An 18402-nucleotide genomic window follows, 5' to 3' on the forward strand; every position below is an offset into this window, starting at 1 on the left:
ATGTGATATCTCAGGGAAGGTACGTGTAAATTTCCCATTATAAAATTGGAAAGGTTCTGCACTGTGAAACCCTTTTGCATGTCCACTCACAACTCAATGTTCACCTAGGACATGAATTGTCTTAAATATCCCACCAACAACCCCATTGGTACTCTGGTGCATAGTTGGAAAACCAAATTTTCTGACTCGACTCGTCTTTCAAAAAAACCTAGTGATTCGGCCTTGTGAAACCCGATCAAGGTGAGTCAAGTTTTTTAATTTTTAATGCAATAAAATATATATATATATTAGTAAAATAATTTAAAAAATATAGGAACAAATTTGGGAAAACCATTAAAAAAAAATCAAGGAATCACACATCAATGCATTTTGAGTTTATACCATTGAACGAGAGAAGGGAGTCGAGGGGAGTTGAGGGTTTCTTATTATTTTTAAATACAGATTTACTATTTTACTCAACTCAGTTTCTAAGTGAACCAGCTTTATGGTTTTCTGAAAAATGACTAAAATTGCAGAGTTTGTCATGACTTGGGTAAAAACACCGAGTCTTATTTGACTCGGACGATTTATGACCCAATCTCGTCATTTTTTACCCTGATCTAATCTACACGACTCTTGACTAGATTTTCCAAAATTTTGACTTGACTCGAGCGACTCACCCCAGTCAAAACCCGGTTTTCCAATTATGCTCTGGTGTTGGAGGGACCCACTCTTATTAATAAAATGGAAAAATAAATTATTCAAATTTATCTTGTGATCTTCAAAACATAGACTTTTATTGTTACATGGATAACTACCCCTTTTCATTTATTTTTTGGGAATGGGCTGATATGCACCCGACCTAGATGCAACAGTCTATGGGTCTTTGTTCCACCAATCACCAGCAATGAAATGGAGAAAATCCCAAGGAGAAGAGGGGGGAGACAAGCTCAGGTTCACATATGAGAACCACTCGGCAACATGGGGGGAGGGAGAATGACAAGAAGCAAATGAACACTACTATGCCACGCGAAAACTCCTTTGGTAACAATTGGCTGGGGACTAAGGCTATGTTTGGTAACGGTTTGCCAAACGTTCTTGGGCATTCTTTCGTTCTTCGAGAACGGAAAAACAGGTAAATGTTGGTTGGCAAAATAGTTTGTTCTATTGTTCTAGAATAACAAACTCGTACAATATTTTGGTCTATGGAACGGGATTTACAAAACACCTCAAACTTGTTTTTCATTCTCAAGAACTAGTTACAACAGCACAAATACTCTCCTAAAAACGAAAAATACCCTATAGTGCCATCGATGCTTTCACATCTGTGGCTGGGAGAGGAAAAACTCCACCTGCAACGATAGAGGAAAGAAGTGGTGCAGGTGGTATCTCTCTCTCTCTCTCTCTCTCTCTCTCTCTCTCTCTCTCTCTTTGTCCTTGCGCTCTCTACTTTCGATTTTGAATGTCAATCTACCTAGGTTCTTTCCACTGATTTTGTCTCAGAAATTGTTGGAGAATCACTCTGTTGCCTTGCCTCTGAGTGATAGGTTGAAGAAATTCATTGATAGGTATGGATTTTACATAGAGCAATTTTAAGACTTTTCTTAAATATAACCTTCTCACAATAATGGAACTGATTTTAGGACTTTTCATGTTGAAAATTTTAAGGATTCTGGTTGAAGTGGCCAATCCGTGCTTTGACAAGGTAACCAAAGGGGTACGTTTTCGATCTCAAATGATGTCTGATTTCATATGCCCTGTTTTGGGTTTTTAATTGATATGGGAATCATTAAAAATCAAAGGATTTGATGGAAAAAAATGTTAGGGTTCAAAGAGGGTGTTTTTTTTTGTAGAGAAATAGAAAAAATATATATATAAAATAGAAGGCGGAGATGAAATGGGAAGAAGATGAAGAGTGGAATGGCGGTCTTTTTCAAACCTTACTTTTTTTGGATTATTATGCTGCAGTTCAATAGCTATTGCACCTTAGATTGACCAGCTCATCTTGGTTTCCTTGGTTCCTCTCTACAATATTATTTTTTGTTTCCTTTCTTGTCTTAACTCTTGTGGATATTCTTTACGTTATCCTATTTTGTCCTAGTTGTGTAATTGTATGGTAATCAATCGATAATGTGGAATTCTCTCTTTCATTTTGGATTACATTTACTTATCAGATTAGTGATTGGGGAGATGTGCTCATGTGTTGGTTTGTTACGTTTAAGAACTATTTTTTTAGTTTGGCTTCACATGCATACAAATGGGGCAAATGAGCTGGTCATAGATGAAACAAATGGGCTGATGCATTTATCTAAGCAAAATCCCCAAACATAATGGGTGCTCCCCAAGCATAATGGTTGTTTAATGTACATGCTTTTCAATTATATATCAGTTTTGTACATTGAAATTTGGGAAGGTTAGAGAGATTTGTTCTCGATCATCTCCACAAATAATGATGAAAATTGAATCTAGTAATGTTTTCCCGGCTATAAAGAGCTATAGCCCTCAATTTTCTAGATCACCATTAGAGAAGTTTTTAGCTTACGTAATATAGTCTTTATAGCCCGTAGGAAACATGCTCATGCCAACTTAATTAGATATTTGGATGTGTAGTATTTAGGCATTATGAATTAAATACCCTCCCCCCTTGGTACCAAAAAAAAAAAATTACCCTCCCCCTTCTTTTCTTTCCTCTTCCTATGATTAAGTGGATGTATGACTATTTTATCTGGAAAAATGTATGACCATGGAGTATTTTCAAGTGGATGTGTATGTGTTGTGTAAGTCACTATTATAGTCCCAAAATATTCAAAGAACTAGATTTTGTGTAGCCTGTTGTTTTTTATTGTTGAACCTTCATTCATTAATATTGTGTTTTGTTTGTTTGGATTCGTGGTTACTTGTAAATCCCAAACTCTATTTTAATGGGTCTTTAGTTCAAATTGGTAGAGCACTTGGAACATGAGCATGTCTCAACCATATTCCAAGGGGATAGTGGTTCGAATCCATTAAGACCTTTTTTATTCAATTGTTTTATGGTCTTTTGTATACTATGTAATATGCTTGGAACCTCAATGGGAAAGGGAGAGGTGATAGAAAACATGAACATCTTGACCATCCATTTCCTCTCCCAAACCAGCACCATCACCTTAATAGCAACCACATGTGGTGATGGTGGATGTGTTATACCCATGGTTCAAAATTTCACGATATATCGCCGAAATTTTGGTATATTTTGGTAATTTTGACACTACCGAGACGAGATGAGCTTCCGAAATGAAAAATGTTCAAATTTTAAAATATTTAGTTATATTTCGTCAAAATTTTGTGAAAATTCGGTATATTTCGTTAACAATGAAAATTCGGTATATTTCGTTAAACAATGTGTATTTAAATTTTTATTATACATCAGGGTCCGACCATATACTGTCAATCAATGGTGCAAACCCAAAACATCACTTTGAGATCATTTTTTAGCAATATGAAGGTTTAAATGTGTTTATTTAGCTTAAACAATGGTGTACATGAAGTATCAAGCCTTAATATGACCAAAAACCCACCGAGAAGGAGTGCCGAAATATGACAACAAAAAAAAAAACCATATTTTGGCGATATTTCGGAAATCTCGACCAGCCCGAAATGACGAGACAAGACGAGATTTTAAACCTTGGTTACACCCGCACCCAAAATACACCTTAATTTTTTGGGCCAAATTGAATTTTTATTCATAAGTGTTGCGACGTTGCCAAAAGTCGACACCTGTGATTTTGGACCATAGCAGTCAAGGGAAAAGCTTGAACAAAAGAATGGGAATCACACGTTGATAGGCGATAAGACCACACAATGGGTAAACTTTTAATCCAAAATGTTAGGTATACATACCCCCCTTGAAGCCCTTGAAGTGCGGACCAAGGCTAGGTGGCTTTATCCTTTTATTTAGCCTTTTAATAAGAATAGACCCACGAACGGACCCACTGCTGATGAGTACGTTTGTAAATCCGTTCATGCTATTGGGTCATTTGTGAAGGGAATCTCGTGGGACCCACATGTCCGTGTCTCGGACATTATTGTCGTATCCCCAGATATGGTGGACCCCACCCCCCATCTTTACCTCACCATGTTGGGTCATGTAGGTGGGCCCACATTGCTCAGCATGGGCTTTAATGAGATTTGAGTGTTAGAGATGGTCAGCCAAACAGGCCCTCAGACCCATTTCATATTATAAAAGAGGACTTGAGTTCTAAAGACTCATTTCATTTCTCCTCTAAGCAAAATAGTGTAAGGAGGAAAACAAGAGAAAGAAGAAGAAGAAGGAGATGGAGAGAGCTCGAAGGGGGCTCACCTAGCCTTGGATCCTTGCTTCCTCCTTGGTGATGAGTGTTCTTCCTATTCCTCCCTCTCCATTGCTCTATTTCTTAGCTTTAGGGTTTGGATTTTGAGGTTTGGACCCAAGGGATGGATGTGTACAGCTATGTGGACTCATAAAGAGACCAATGCCACTCTCCTAATAGCCATTGACCTCCCCCTTAATCCCATTGAAAGCCTAAGGCTTCAACCTCTCAACTCCTAGGTTTAGTTCATAATGGAAGATCAATCCTCCATTGAATCCTTCAATCCCCTCAATCCCTTGGTTTAGGTAGGTTTCCTTGACCTTAAGGTGGCCCTAGAACACTTTCCCCAAGCCCCTGAAGCCATTAATGGCCTTAGGAATCAAGTTGGATGAATTTTGGGCTGAAAACTCGTGTTTTGAGTGCGAACGGACTCATTGTAATGAATCCGTTCGTCCCCAGGATTTCTGACTACTTGACCTCTGCTTACTATTTTGGCTATAACTTGATCTATACACATCATATCGATGCAATTCAAGTTGCATTGTACACTAGACTTCAATGGCTACATTTCATATGAACAAACATCTGACCAACTTAGAGTGTATGATCCTCTAAAGTGGGCCCAACTTAGAGTGAAGCCATTAATGGCCTTGGGAATCAAGTTGGATGAATTTTGGGCTGAAAACTCGTGTTTTGAGTGCGAACGGACTCATTGTAATGAATCCGTTCGTCCTTAGGATTTCTGACTACTTGACCTCTGCTTACTATTTTGGCCATAACTTGGTCTATACACATCATATCGATGCAATTCAAGTTGCATTGTACACTAGACTTCAATGGTTACATTTCATATGAACAAACATCTGACCAACTTAGAGTGTATGATCCTCTAAAGTGGGCCCAAACTTTGTTGTTGTGTTTTGACAGCAATGTTGGAATTGGAATTGTACCCCGGTAACCCCACTTACTTCGGGGATGTTTAAGTAGACTTTGAAAGGTTCATTGGGGTTTACCTACAACTGAAAATGACTCCTAAACATGCTAATTAGGTAATCCTAAGTAGTGCTGAGGTCTACCCCTTGATGCCCCATCGATCTCCCTCCCCCTTCGTTTTGGGTTTTGGGATCTATGGGTTTGGTTTGGCTTAGGGTTTCACTTGGATCCAAGGCCTATTAATGAACTCCTACATTAATCCAAATGTGAGCTAATGCTCACCATTTTAGGCTCTAAGTACCTCCCATTGAACCCTCTTATCTTGAACTTAAGACTCTAACATTTCAAACCTAGAAATGGGATCTTTGGGGATTCAATCCATTGGGTCCCCTAATCCCTTGGGGTGAGTATGTTAATGAGACCCTAGTGGACCTTAGAGTACCCTACCGTAACCACTGAAACCTTAAAATCCATAAAAATGATGTTGGGTAGGTGAGGATCTGCAAAATCCCAGCTTGGCCTCGAACTGACCCACGATTGGACTCACCAGTCTGCCTCTGTTCGTAAGTCCATTCCACCCGATTTTATCTGACTGTGAACGGGCCCACAACCAAACTCACTTAAGTGAATCCGTTAGTAAATCCATTCCTTGTATTTTGGGCTTTTGCCCTAGGTGGACCCAGGAACGAACCCAAGTGTTGATGCCTCCGTTCCTGAGTTTGTTCATGCTCTGTTAGACCTTATTGAAGTCCAAACATCGGGGACCCTCGGAGAACCCCTCCTACACTATCTAATACGAGTTTTCAAGCATTCCTAGGCAACTGAACTACTACGGGAGGACGTGTAATACGCCGGTCGGGACAAATCTTATAAACAATACGCAAACTACTAGGTGAGTGGATTTGGGTTTGTTTGTTATTTGAGAATGCCTTGTATCTAATATATATGTATATCATTGAATATACATGTTGCACTCTTGCATTTTATAATTGTGATTGTTGAATTGTTGACGAGTATATGATGTGGATTTAAATCTTATTGTTTATGTCGGGTTACAGTGTCAGGAAGTGCCAGCACCGGAATCCTATGAGATAAATTGTTGTCGTATGTCATATTGGCATGTATGTGTCGTGTCGTGCTGGTACTCGAGTACTAGATGGAATGGGACTTTGATGCACCCGGAATACCTCTCGACATGATAGAATCATGTATTATAACTGCGGTTAGGATTATCTTCTCTATGCTACGACCCTTACCAACAGGGGTTTAGGTGTTGGGTAACTAGGGTTCTTTGCGGGCCTAATGAGTAATACAAGGCCAGGTTAGGGATGATCACTAGTTATCGGGGTCTGCCTCTGGGTGGCCTGGGGCTTCAATCGATGCGGGTCCCAAGGTAACAATTGAGGTTACACCATGGTAATAATCTAAGTGACCTGCGATGTCTCCCGAGTTGTTGTAGTAGCATATGTCTAGTGACCTAGATTGTGAGTTAGGTGGAAACGTATTAATAACATCCATGCATCATGGACTATGTGTAATTGCTATGTATGTGCACCCCATACCCTCACTAGGCTCAGTGGAGCTTACCCCTCGTCGTGCAACCTTTTTAGATGTGTGCAGGTGATGTTTTGATGATGCTCTTTTTGTTGGTTATGATCCATTCGGAGACGGTGACCTAGGACTCTAATGCTGAATGTACATTCAAGGACTGTGCAAAAGGGACACCTGGATCGAGGAATTTCATCTTTTGTTTCCTTTTTGGTTTATCATTTGCATTGTATAAATTTTGTAATATTTACTGTTGTTTTTAGTTAATCTATTAGGATAAAATGTAATATACAATATTATCTATCACTTAGACTTTTGAACCCTTCATATCGTTGATAAACGCTTCCACACTCTTGATTTTACATTTGATTACATTGTAAATGTGTTTTCTTTCGCACTCTGGTGTACATGTGAGTTGTAATTTAGTTGACTGTGATTCGGGTTATTGCATCGAGATCCTAATGATGGTTTGAGATATTAGGAAAAATCCTAGTCATACCAAAACCCTAGGGTGGGGGTTGGGGTGCAACAAGACAAGTTTAGAGCGGAAACTACTACCATTGCAACCATCCAGTTAACCTTGCATTCATTGAAAATTATTTGAGGATGTTGAAGTTGTAATTTCAATCTAAAAAAACTACAATTTGATATATTTTTACAATTATTTGGGAAAATTTCACAGACACCGCCTGAAAGTATCCAATATCTCAGAAACTTACTATACTTGGTCAAAAAGGCACAGACTACCCTTATTTTATGAAGATATATGAACTTAGTCCACTCCGTTAGGCTTTTGGGGTTAAGTTGCTGTTAGTTTTATCATAATGGTGAAATTACCCTTACCACAGGTGAATTTTCCATAATACCCTTAAGGGTAAAACCCCAAAGAACAACCATTCTCTTCATCGTCTTCCATGGTCTGAAGGCGGAAGAAGCAAGAACAGGGAAGTGCTTTGCAAGGCACCATTTGTGCTTCGATGTCGCGAAAGAGTGTGTCTGAGAGAAGGAGACTCAGAGAGAAGAGATTTCATTTTTCAGAGCATTCGAAGCTCGGTTTCTAGGGTTCCGTTCATTTTCCAGCCACTTCGGATGGTTTTGATCTGATCGCAGTGCTCTCTGAAGAATTTCTGTGTGAAGGTAAAGTAACAAGACTCGGGAGGATCTCTTCTACTCTTGCGAAAACCTAACCCTAATTTCTAGATTTGATTGCAACCTCAAATTTTCTTCTGAAGAAGTTTCAGTTCCTATTTACAGAAATCATGCTCTTATCACCGGGTCATTCTCCTCGCCACATCTCTTTCTCCCCTTCACCTTCTCCATCCGAGGGAATCCGAGAAAACCTTTGTGATTCATCGACAATAAATCCTCCCAGAAACCCTAACAAGCGCCCCAAGGTCCTCGATGAGGACACCTATGTCGCCGCCATAGAGAAGATCATCGAACGCAATTTCTTCCCCGATATTTCAAAGCTCCGTGATCGCATCGACTGGCTCGAAGCTGTTCGCAGTGAGGATCCTGTTCTAATCCGAGTGCCCAGTTGAAGATCTTGGAGCGACAAAGAGGCAAGGCTTCAAATTCCCATGCCGAAGGTAATAAGACTCGAACTCCTGGTTCTAATTTACAAACGCCCGGTTCGATTTTCTCGTTGAATTCTACTCCGTTTGATTTGGATAAAATCCCAATTCAAGCGGATGCCGAAGGCGAAGAATTCGTTGGATGATTCGGTCGATGTTTCCTTGACGCTCGACGAGTTCTTCCGGCGTTATACAAGTGAACATAATAACAGTTTTTCTAAGATCGTGGAGAAAGTGAATCGGAAGAGGAAGGAACGATTTGGGTATTTGATTGAAGGTGAGAAGGAGCAAATTAAGACAATTGAATCTGGAAAGAGAGACCAGATCACTGATGGGTATGGTATCTGGTCAGCCTCCGAGCACGTTAGATGGTTGGAAATACACAGCAAAGAATCTGTTGATGTATAATCCAGCGGATCGTGGTGAAGTCCCTTTGATAGAGGCTGAGAAAGAAGTGAGACTTAAGGCCTTGACTAAAGAAATTAACCGCACAGGTCGAGAGTTTCGTCCTCTGTCTCAATCTCACCTCCGGCAGCGACGACGGTGGCCGCAGCGGCACATCAGCCGTCAGGGAAGAAGGGGGAAGGTTGATATTTTAGGGTTAAAATGGACATTTCAACTTTGGGGTTAAAATGGATATTTCATTTTATTTTTTTAAATAACTAAGAAGGTAAAATTAACATTTTATCTTGGGGGTCACCTGCTTAACGTAAGGGGGAAGTTTGCTATTTTGACCAAGTATGGTAATTTCTGAGACATTGGTGGATTCTTTTAGTGGGTGTCTGTGAAATTTTTTCTAATTATTTTGATTATGTTAATAAGATATTTTAATTTTATACTAAGATTGATAAGAGAAAAAGATTTGACAAAGTATTTTTTTGTATAATTTAGAAGAAAATGACATTACTATAATTAATATCAAATTTGTAAGAACATATTTAAACATACGACATTTTTTGTTTTATAATTATTCCAAAAAAATTCTAAGACGGATTAGCCAAACAGTCATACACATACACAGAATGCTGTTCTGAACCAAAAATAGATAAGAACATTTCTGATCAAGAACGGATGTTCTACCAAACGTAGCCTAAAGAACTAATAATATAACTCCACCGCTCAACGGGGAAATGGATGGCGGCCGAAATGTGAAAACTAAGCCCTGCTTTTGTTAAGCTCTTCCGGGCAGAAAACTACTGCCGTTATTAATAACTGGATTTTGAGCCAAACAAAAACCTATTCCTCAACCAACTGCCGGTTTACCAATCCGACTAGTTGTAAGACATTGAATAAAATATGTGGAACTCTAGTGCAAATGCAAAATTGTGAAGTTTCTAAATACAGGGTCGCACAACCTCCTTGTAGAGCAGAAAAGTAACACAATCAGTTCCCCTGGGCGAACTTGATTCCCTTCTCAATAGAGGCCTTCAGTTCGGACTTGAGATTTTCCAGGCCCTGTTTTTCATAATCTGAGAGAGGACCCAAATCAAAGACTTCCTCGACACCATTCTTTCCAAGCTTAACCTGCACCATTGCGACAAAGTTGCAGCACCCAGTTCAGGAGAATACCCAACAATTGGCGTGAAACAGTAAATATAATCAATTTCCACTAGCAGTCATTGGACAAGAAGAAATGAAGAATCCTTCGATGGAACTATACAATATATTTGATGACAACCATTCTAAACTGCATTAGTTCGTTTCTCACCAGAGCATCAAGATACTTAATGGACCAACGCTATACACCTATAGGAGCAAAAATTAAGCTACAGATGATGCCCAAATTATTCGTTAGTTCTAAAGTGAAACTTCATTCCAGATCACCTTAACCAGATCCATTGAAGTGCTCTATGGTATGACACATTCTGCAGATATAACAGGGTTTACTATTCAGAAAGTTGGCCCAATTCACCATTTATTTTTGAGATGGGAGGAAAAACCAATGTAACACAAGTTTGGACTTAACTAAGCAGAGCCAACCCTGCTGACCAAGGACTTGGGAAATGAAAGAGGGATCGGATCAGCAGTGGTTAATCTTGGTATGATCCCATGTCAACCTGACCATGATTCAGCTCGATCGGTCCAAACTTGAGCAGAGCAATGCCACAGGGAGACCTGCTTCAACTAAATTCCAAGGGGGATCAGCGAGTCAACTCTGAACGGGTCCCAGCCAATACCAAGACATCTAGGCTGATACAGCCATTCTAATCCCAATCCCTAAATCATTGCTGCAGACACCTAATTTACTGTTCTTGTAAAGGACCCATGACGTGGTTCCTGAAGACATGTTCTTTAAATCATACCCTCATTCTGGTTTCCAGAATTCACAGAGAAAGGAAAAGAGTAATCCCACAGGAAGTGATCAACAAGATGGAATCAAGCAATAATCAACACAAGATATTAAACAGAAACCCAATGTTACTAGGAATGCTTCCCTCAGCCCTCTCTGCTCCAGAAACCTATTATTGTTGGGAAGCACTCCTAACGAGACCATATAGTATAATCTCTATAGGGATTGACAACACACAGTGTAAAGCCTCGCTCTACAATTTACATGAGAGCCACTGCTTTCTTCATATCACAGTGATAAAGGACAATGAGACTCCTTTTTCCAAGCCTCTGTCAGGAACTCTTATTGATCAGTGATTCCAACACAAGAGGCAACAGCACACTCAATTCCAGTAAAAGACATCCCTGAACCTAACCATATTAAAACGGATAGTCTTGAAACCATTGGTTACTACTAATACCATTCACATCTAACAACCACCAACCAATCTGGAGACTGCCTAACATGCTTAAAATTAAATTCTACGATTTGAACAATGCCTGCAATTATGGATACAAACAAAACAGACACTAATTAATGAAGAGATTGCAAATATAGCATGACCACCACATTGGTAACATCCATAATTAAGTGATTCAACAAAAAATTTACATAAGAGAAACCCACAGGAAGAAAAAGAGAGATTTAATGATAAACAAATGTAATAGTTAGATTTGAATCAATAAGGTTCAAGTCATTCACCTTAGAGGCAAAGAATGGTAGTTCTGTGATGCTTGATTGCACAAAAGAACATTCCACAATGTCCGGAACTCCATTAAGTCCCTTCAAACAAGCATCAGCAAAAACAGCTCCAGCATAACTGCAAAAGAGTCGCCACATTAGTACTCAAGTGGTAATTTACAGTTGACTTATATAATCCAGAATAAGATAACTGCCAAGGGAAACTTGGTGAGGTGCCAAAAAAAATAAAAAAAAGGTTCTGGTAGGGAATACATTGAATTTCCGATTAGAGGAAATTCTGCATTGTAAATCAAAATGCACATATGAGTTAAATAGTAGAGGTTACGGATTTATTAAACAAGTATTTATCAAAGCGTATTGCTTTAGGTTATTTCTGATTTGAATAAATTTTAATCTGTCATGAATAGAAAAAAAAAAAGCTACGTAGCAACAGGAGGAAAGCATTAGCAATCAGCAAGACAATGCATATTCATGTAAACTCCTAAAGAAACATCCGAAAAATCCTATGGCATCCACCACAATAAAATTCTTACATCAAACTTTGCAACTAAGACCTCGAATGTGTTTATGACCATTAACTAGAAACTAAAAGTAGCCAAAATCATTTTGATAGTGAAAGAGAACTCCACAGTAATCTAGCCAGGGTAGGAAATCAAGTTTCAACTTTCTATTTCCAACCTCAGATGACTCATCCATAAGAAGAATGACACGATTTTTCCTTACCACGATAAGCGCATAGAATCAATAAAATATGCTGTTACCCAACCTTTCAATCAACATAAAACACATCAGCTAACCAATAACATCATTCACTAGCAGAAAACTAAAGAACTAGTAGCTCTATGTTGAGGGTTTTGTGTCTACACTTACGCCATTGATAATGTCGCAGAGCCCTTCCCAGCCTTCGCTTCCACAACCTCCGTGCCTCCATCTTGTGTTCGTTTTGTAAGAGCCACAATTTCTTCATCCGACAAATTATTGGCCTCGGGCGTTGCCTTTTTTTTCGTAAGAGAAACAGAAAAAATGAAAATTTAAAACTCTGCTGATGGTCCTTATCCCCAAAAACCAATAATATAGTAAAGAAATCTATCGGATATTTAAAAAAGAAAAATACAGGGTTAGTTAGCGTACCTGGGAGAAGAGAGGGAGAATGGTAACACCGGCATGACCACCAACAACAGGAACATTGACCTCTGCAACATTAACCTTGGCCTTGCCAGCATAGAAGGTCTTAGCCCGCACAACATCAAGCATAGTCACACCAAATAGCTTCTTTTCATCGTATGTTCCCGCTTTCTTAAAAACCTCAGCAGCAATAGGAACGGTGGAATTCACGGGATTACTGATCATATTAACCAGTGCCTGAATTCATCAAATTTGCCAGTAAGCAAACTATCTCTTAGATCACAAGGATGGAGGAAGATGGACAATTGAAAGCAAATGAGAACGAGACTTACATTAGGGCAGTACTTAGCGATGGCAGTGCAGAGAGACTTAACGATACCGGCATTAATGTTGAAGAGATCATCACGGGTCATTCCGGGTTTCCTTGGCACACCGGCAGGAACGATGACCACATCAGATCCTGTTAGAGCCTGCTCTAGTTGCTCTTCGCCCATGTACCCAGCAACCTAAACAAACACAGAAACATATGAATCAATAATAGAAGGAAATTTACGGAATTGAGAAGCAAGGAAAAACCCTGAAAAGGAGTAGATAAGAACCTCAGATCTAGTGTTGATGTGGCTGACATCGGCGGCAACACCGGGGGTGCCGGCAATATCGTAGAGAGCAAGCTTAGAAACGAGAGGATTTAGTTTCATGAGAAGGGAGAGGGGCTGACCAATCCCACCCGCAGCTCCTAAGACGGCGACTTTACGGTCGGGATGAGATTCGGATGAATAAGATCGGCGAAGTAGATGAGAAAAGGAGGAAGAAGAAGAAGAAGAAGAAACCCTTCCTCTTCTGAGAACGGATTCAGCGGATCTCAACATTGAAGTCCTCATTTTTTTTTTCTTCTCTTCCTCTTCACTGCTACTGCAGAGCTATGGAATAGAAGATCCGGACTCCTTCGGGAGAGTAAATACTAAAAGGACAAAAACTGTGACGAAGAAGAGAAGGTGGGGGATGATGTGGTTTTCGAGGCTCCAAATCGGTCCGTTGTGACTTGCGACTTGTGAACATGGATTCAAGAATCGGGAATCCGATCACTGCCGATTTGATCGGAATCGGCAATCGTCGATCCCGATTCGGGTTCCTAAACAGGTTCTACTAAATAGATCCGATTCCAAGTCATTGTCTTCATATTTTTAATTGAATCAGACCGATTCTGATTCCAAGGTTGATCCTGTTTTTACATCAAAATGGTTTGGAATCGATTAGATCGGATCGATTCAGGCCAATTTCAATCTAATTCGAATCGAAATCAACACTAACTGATTTTGATCTGCTTATGAACAAACAACAAATAAGCAATGATCCAACGAACTAAGGTGTCGTGAGAACTTTTTTTTTTTTTTTTTTTTTGATAATAGCACTATATTTAGTAATGTAGAAACTCATGGCTGAAGACTACAAAACTCCAGGATCCATGGATCGGAAATAGGTCATACTATTGTACACGTCAGCGATAGGGCCTTCCTTGCCAGGGAGTCAATCAAGTTGTTAATCTCCCTTGGAATAAAGAGAAAATTACATGTTTCCAAACAAGAGGACAAATAAACAATATCTTCCAAAATAGGTCTGAGGTTAAGTGGTGAAGAAAATAAACCTCCCCGAAAATAATTGATGACACTCTTGTTGTCAGACTCCAATTGCACACGATCAAAACCCTTTGAAATGGCCTCCAATAGTGATGCTCTTATTGCCAATGCTTCCTCAACTACAGAATCATTGAAAGCCATGGGATTGGACACAACATGAAGAGGTTTCCCATGACAGTCAGGACAGATGATACCAAGACCAACGGTTGCTGAGTATGGTTGTAGACTGGCATTACAAGTGATCTTCACCACACCAAGAGGAGGAGTGGTTCAGGATGGTACAACATTGGACTGAATTGGTGAACCTGCTTGGATAGAAATAGATGGTTGAGCATTTGAGAACTCATTGAAAGCCGAAAGGGACACATGAATTACTTCCGCTGGAATCCAAGTTCTACACCCAAACACCACATCATTCTTCCTATTTTCTTGGTCAATAAGATCTCCCACCTTTTGGACAGCACATAAATCGGGTTGTGATGCGGTAACCATAAAACCCTTTGTCGTGGGTATCCATCTATCCCTCCAGATAACAATAAGATCTCCAGTGCCAATATGTCAACAGATTCTTTTTTCCAATAATTTGCATCCTACTAGGATACTCCTCCAACCCCAACTCGGTCCATTCCCTGTCTTTGTTTGTAGTATTGAAGATTTTAGATAATAAATTGACTTCATAAAAGGGCTAATATACTCCCATCATTAGACCAAAGTCTCCAAGCTATTTTTGCTAGTAAGGCATTATTATGGTACGATGGATCACAAAAGCCCAAACCACCCTTTCTCTTGGATAGACATAGACGATCCCAAGAGATCCAATGCATCGTAGGCTTTCCATTTTTCTCCCCCCCAATAAAAGTTTGGAGTAACTTGTCTCAAATGTTTATGATATAAGACCGGCAACTAAAATGCATACAAACATAATTTGACATAGAGAAGACAACTAACTTCAATAAAAGTTTTTTATCTACATAAGAGAGAAGCTTGGATTTCCAGCCCTGAAGTTTACTATCCAATCCGGTAGCAATATCTTGAAAAAGTAAGGATTTAAAAATCCCAAAATCAACAGGCAGCCCAAGATATTTTTTTGGACCATCGCCATAAGGAATATGCAACACTCTAGAAAACCACCTCTTCCACTTTGTATGAGTGTTTGGAGAGAAAGTCAAACATGGGTTTTGAAGATTAATGGTTTGACCTAATGCCTTGCAATAAGTAGTAAGCAATCCCCTAATGTACAAAGTTCCTCCAATTTAACTTTCGAAAAAAGGAGACTGTCATCAACAAAAAGTAAGTGTGAGATAGGCATAGCCCGATTCTTGACCTTGAAACCATGGATTACAGCACTTGCTTCATGTTGCATAAGAAAGCAACTTAATGCATGTGAACATAGAATAAATGATGCCGGAGATAGAGGACAGTCTTGTCTCACACCACGAAATGGGATAATATGTCCATGTGAAGCACCATTGATAAGAATTCCATATAATACTGTGGTTAGACAAACCATAACCATCTTCACCCAATGCAAACCAAAACCAAGTTTCAAAAGCATGGATTCAATAAAATCCCATTCAAGTCTATCATAGGCCTTCTTTATATCAAGTTTCATAGTCACAAAATTCTTCTTTCCTTTCTTTTTCTTTTTAATATAGTGAAACAATTCAAGGGCTATGAACACATTGTCAGAAATAGACCTATTAGGAGTAAAAGCAGGCTGGAAAGAGTAAATCACATCATCCAAGATCAATTTCATCTTTGTAGCCATAATCTTTGTTATCACCTTATACACCACAAGCAATAGGCCAAAATTGAATTGTTTTCTCTGGATTCTTAATCTTTGGAATAAGGCAAATTAAAGTCTCATTCAATTGTGAAGAGAGAGCCTCAATTTTAAAAAAGTCCAAAATTAAATAATAAAGATCTACCTGAATAATATCCCAATAGCGTTGGAAGAAAGTTGATGGAAAAACATCAACACCAAGAGACTTTAAAGCAGACATAGCAAATAATATTGTCTTCATCTCTTCAATTGAGGATGGGTTGCATAACATCAAATTATCTGCTGGTGTAATAATTGGGTCAATTGAAGCCAAATTTGTAGAAAGAGAATAAGGATCAACCCCATCAGATTGGAAAGCATGCTGAAAATAGGAAAGAACCACTTGAAACATCTCATCTTCATGCCCTAGATTCCATAATGATGGTGTTGATTAGTAGGGAGGTTGTACATGATACTTTATTATCATGTAGGGAGTTATTTAGAATTTGCTAAAATAATTGGTTATTTATTTAATTAATGGATATGGTGATAATTATAATTATCCATAAATTAACATAATTAAATAATTATATCATTCCCTATTAGATTCTACTTCTTCACCAATTAGAAGCACTTTGAGTTTAAACAGGAAAGCCAACAAGGAGAGAGAGAGAGTCATACTCTCACAGGGATTTTTCCCATCCAGGGTTTTAGAAACCCTAGGTTTTATAAAACCACCAAAAACGCAGAAGGGGGGGTAGTGCTCCACGTTTTTGGCTGTCTCCCCCCCCCCTAGACAAATTTTGGCTCTCTCCCCTCTCTCTCTTGTGATCTCTTCTTTTCCCTTCTTCTAGATCTCTAGACTTTTGAGAATTAGGGTTTTGGAAACTCAGATCTGTGACTGAGGAACTGAAGAGGATCTAGGATTGGCTTGAAGAACCTTGGCTGCACCATTGAAGGTTTAGATCTGTTTACTTGGAGTGCACATCGGAGGAAGAACCATTGTCTATTGGAGGCGCAACACTTGAGGCTCATCAGGTTAGCAAATTTATGTTAATTTCTATTGTTTTAATTTTATCATCATTCATGGGATGTGAAAGTAACCCGAATCGATTCCTTTCCACTGCACATTTGGGTATGGGATGGATCCCTCTTTCCATGGTATGGAATAGAGATGACTTTTCTCTATGACATGGATCCCATTATTTTATGGGACGTCAAATAAATAGACTGGGCATTGTTTTGTCATACCAAACCCTAGTAGGGCACCGTGAGCGAGCACGGGAAACCCTAAAAATTAAAAATAGAATGCCCAAGCCAGTTTAGGGTGCCCTAGGGAAACCCTAGGGTTCCCTAGGGACAACCCTGGAGATCACAAGAGTTTGGAACTCGAAAAACATATATTTTTATTGGTTTCCCAAGGTGAACCACCATGATCCCATGGACCATAGCATTGCCTACAAGTGATACCTAACATTGGGTGCAATTGCCGGTTCCATACTATTCCATAACCAAATCTTAACAATTGAATTATCACACATCCAGGTAGTATCGGCAGTAGTAGAATCCTTATCTTTAGGATCATGAGAAGGAGGATCTTCAATGAGATGCTGGATTTTATCTTTTGCATACAGATAGGTTTGCACAACTTGCACCAATAAAGTATAGTTAGAAAGTCCAACCAACTTAACACCAGTAATAGGTAGGTGGATATGATCCACAATAGTTTTGGGCTCGTCCATGACACCAAGACAATAGATAATAGTAAACAAAAGTATATATGTTCAAGGAGACCAAAAGTAGGTCACATGCAGCACAATCACAACAAAACTTGCAGCAAAAAAAAACTAATATCGAGAAGCACAAAATAGAGGCAGAAATAGGTTCGATTTGAGCCTAAATACAACAAATTAAAGGCACCTGATATGGCTGTCGAAGAATGCTTTAACAAAGGTAGATAGAAGCCAAGAGACTCAGAACTAGATGCCAACAGTACCACCAGTTAAAGTTGAGAGAATAGTCCCAAAAAAAAACTGGAAAAAATAGAGTATCACCAACCAAGGAAGAAGAACACCAGGAGCAGCACTTGGAGAGTTCAGATAGGCTCAAAAATTGAGTCGAGTGGCACTTATTTTAAGAAGAATAAAACCCCCAAAAAAAATTTGGAGCACATCGACTGGTTGAATGAAGAGAGCCAAAGTTAACAATCATGAAACTTGCAGAATCAGAAATTCTTCCACTCGATCCTGAAGAACCTGTAGACCTTACGGTAGTTTTAAAAATATGAAGAATCAATCTTCACACATCAAATACAATAGTAGAGAAGGATCCTAGTTTGCTTGCGTAGACATAAACTAGGATTTCAAGTAGGTAGGCAGCATAGGCTGCTACGGCCAGCAAGAAGGAAGAAAGCTGAGAACTCAATCAAAATAGTATTGTAAGATGAACAATCCTGGATTAATCAAGCCCTGATACCATGTAATAA

At 39.2% G+C, this 18402-nt stretch overlaps 1 protein-coding gene and 1 pseudogene across 1 annotated transcript; one reads left to right on the forward strand and one right to left on the reverse strand.

The window, feature by feature from the left end:
• Positions 1-7939: 7939 nt before the first annotated feature.
• On the forward strand, positions 7940-9116 carry LOC122638744 (annotated as a pseudogene).
• Positions 9117-9601: 485 nt separating this feature from the next.
• On the reverse strand, positions 9602-13433 carry LOC122640805 (malate dehydrogenase, mitochondrial-like). The gene is made up of 6 exons (XM_043834048.1): positions 13118-13433; positions 12851-13024; positions 12525-12755; positions 12264-12388; positions 11394-11511; positions 9602-9886 (listed from the first exon to the last, which is right to left on the reverse strand). Exons 1-6 carry the CDS (start codon positions 13397-13399, stop codon positions 9746-9748), a joined length of 1071 nt encoding a protein of 356 aa, XP_043689983.1. The 5' UTR covers positions 13400-13433; the 3' UTR covers positions 9602-9745.
• Between the last annotated feature and the right edge of the window lie 4969 nt (positions 13434-18402).

This window comes from Telopea speciosissima, chromosome 9 (assembly GCF_018873765.1).
Source record: "Telopea speciosissima isolate NSW1024214 ecotype Mountain lineage chromosome 9, Tspe_v1, whole genome shotgun sequence".
Lineage (NCBI taxonomy): Eukaryota > Viridiplantae > Streptophyta > Magnoliopsida > Proteales > Proteaceae > Telopea > Telopea speciosissima.

Coding starts and splice junctions, on each gene's coding strand:
- LOC122640805 (XM_043834048.1), bottom strand. CDS start 13,399: ATGAGGACTTCAATGTTGAGATCCGCTGAATCCGTTCTCAGAAGAGGA. Junction 12,389..12,524: donor TTCTCCCTCTCTTCTCCCAG/GTACGCTAACTA, acceptor ACGAAAAAAAAG/GCAACGCCCGAGGCCAATAA. Junction 9,887..11,393: donor TACCATTCTTTGCCTCTAAG/GTGAATGACTTG, acceptor GCAATGGTGCAG/GTTAAGCTTGGAAAGAATGG.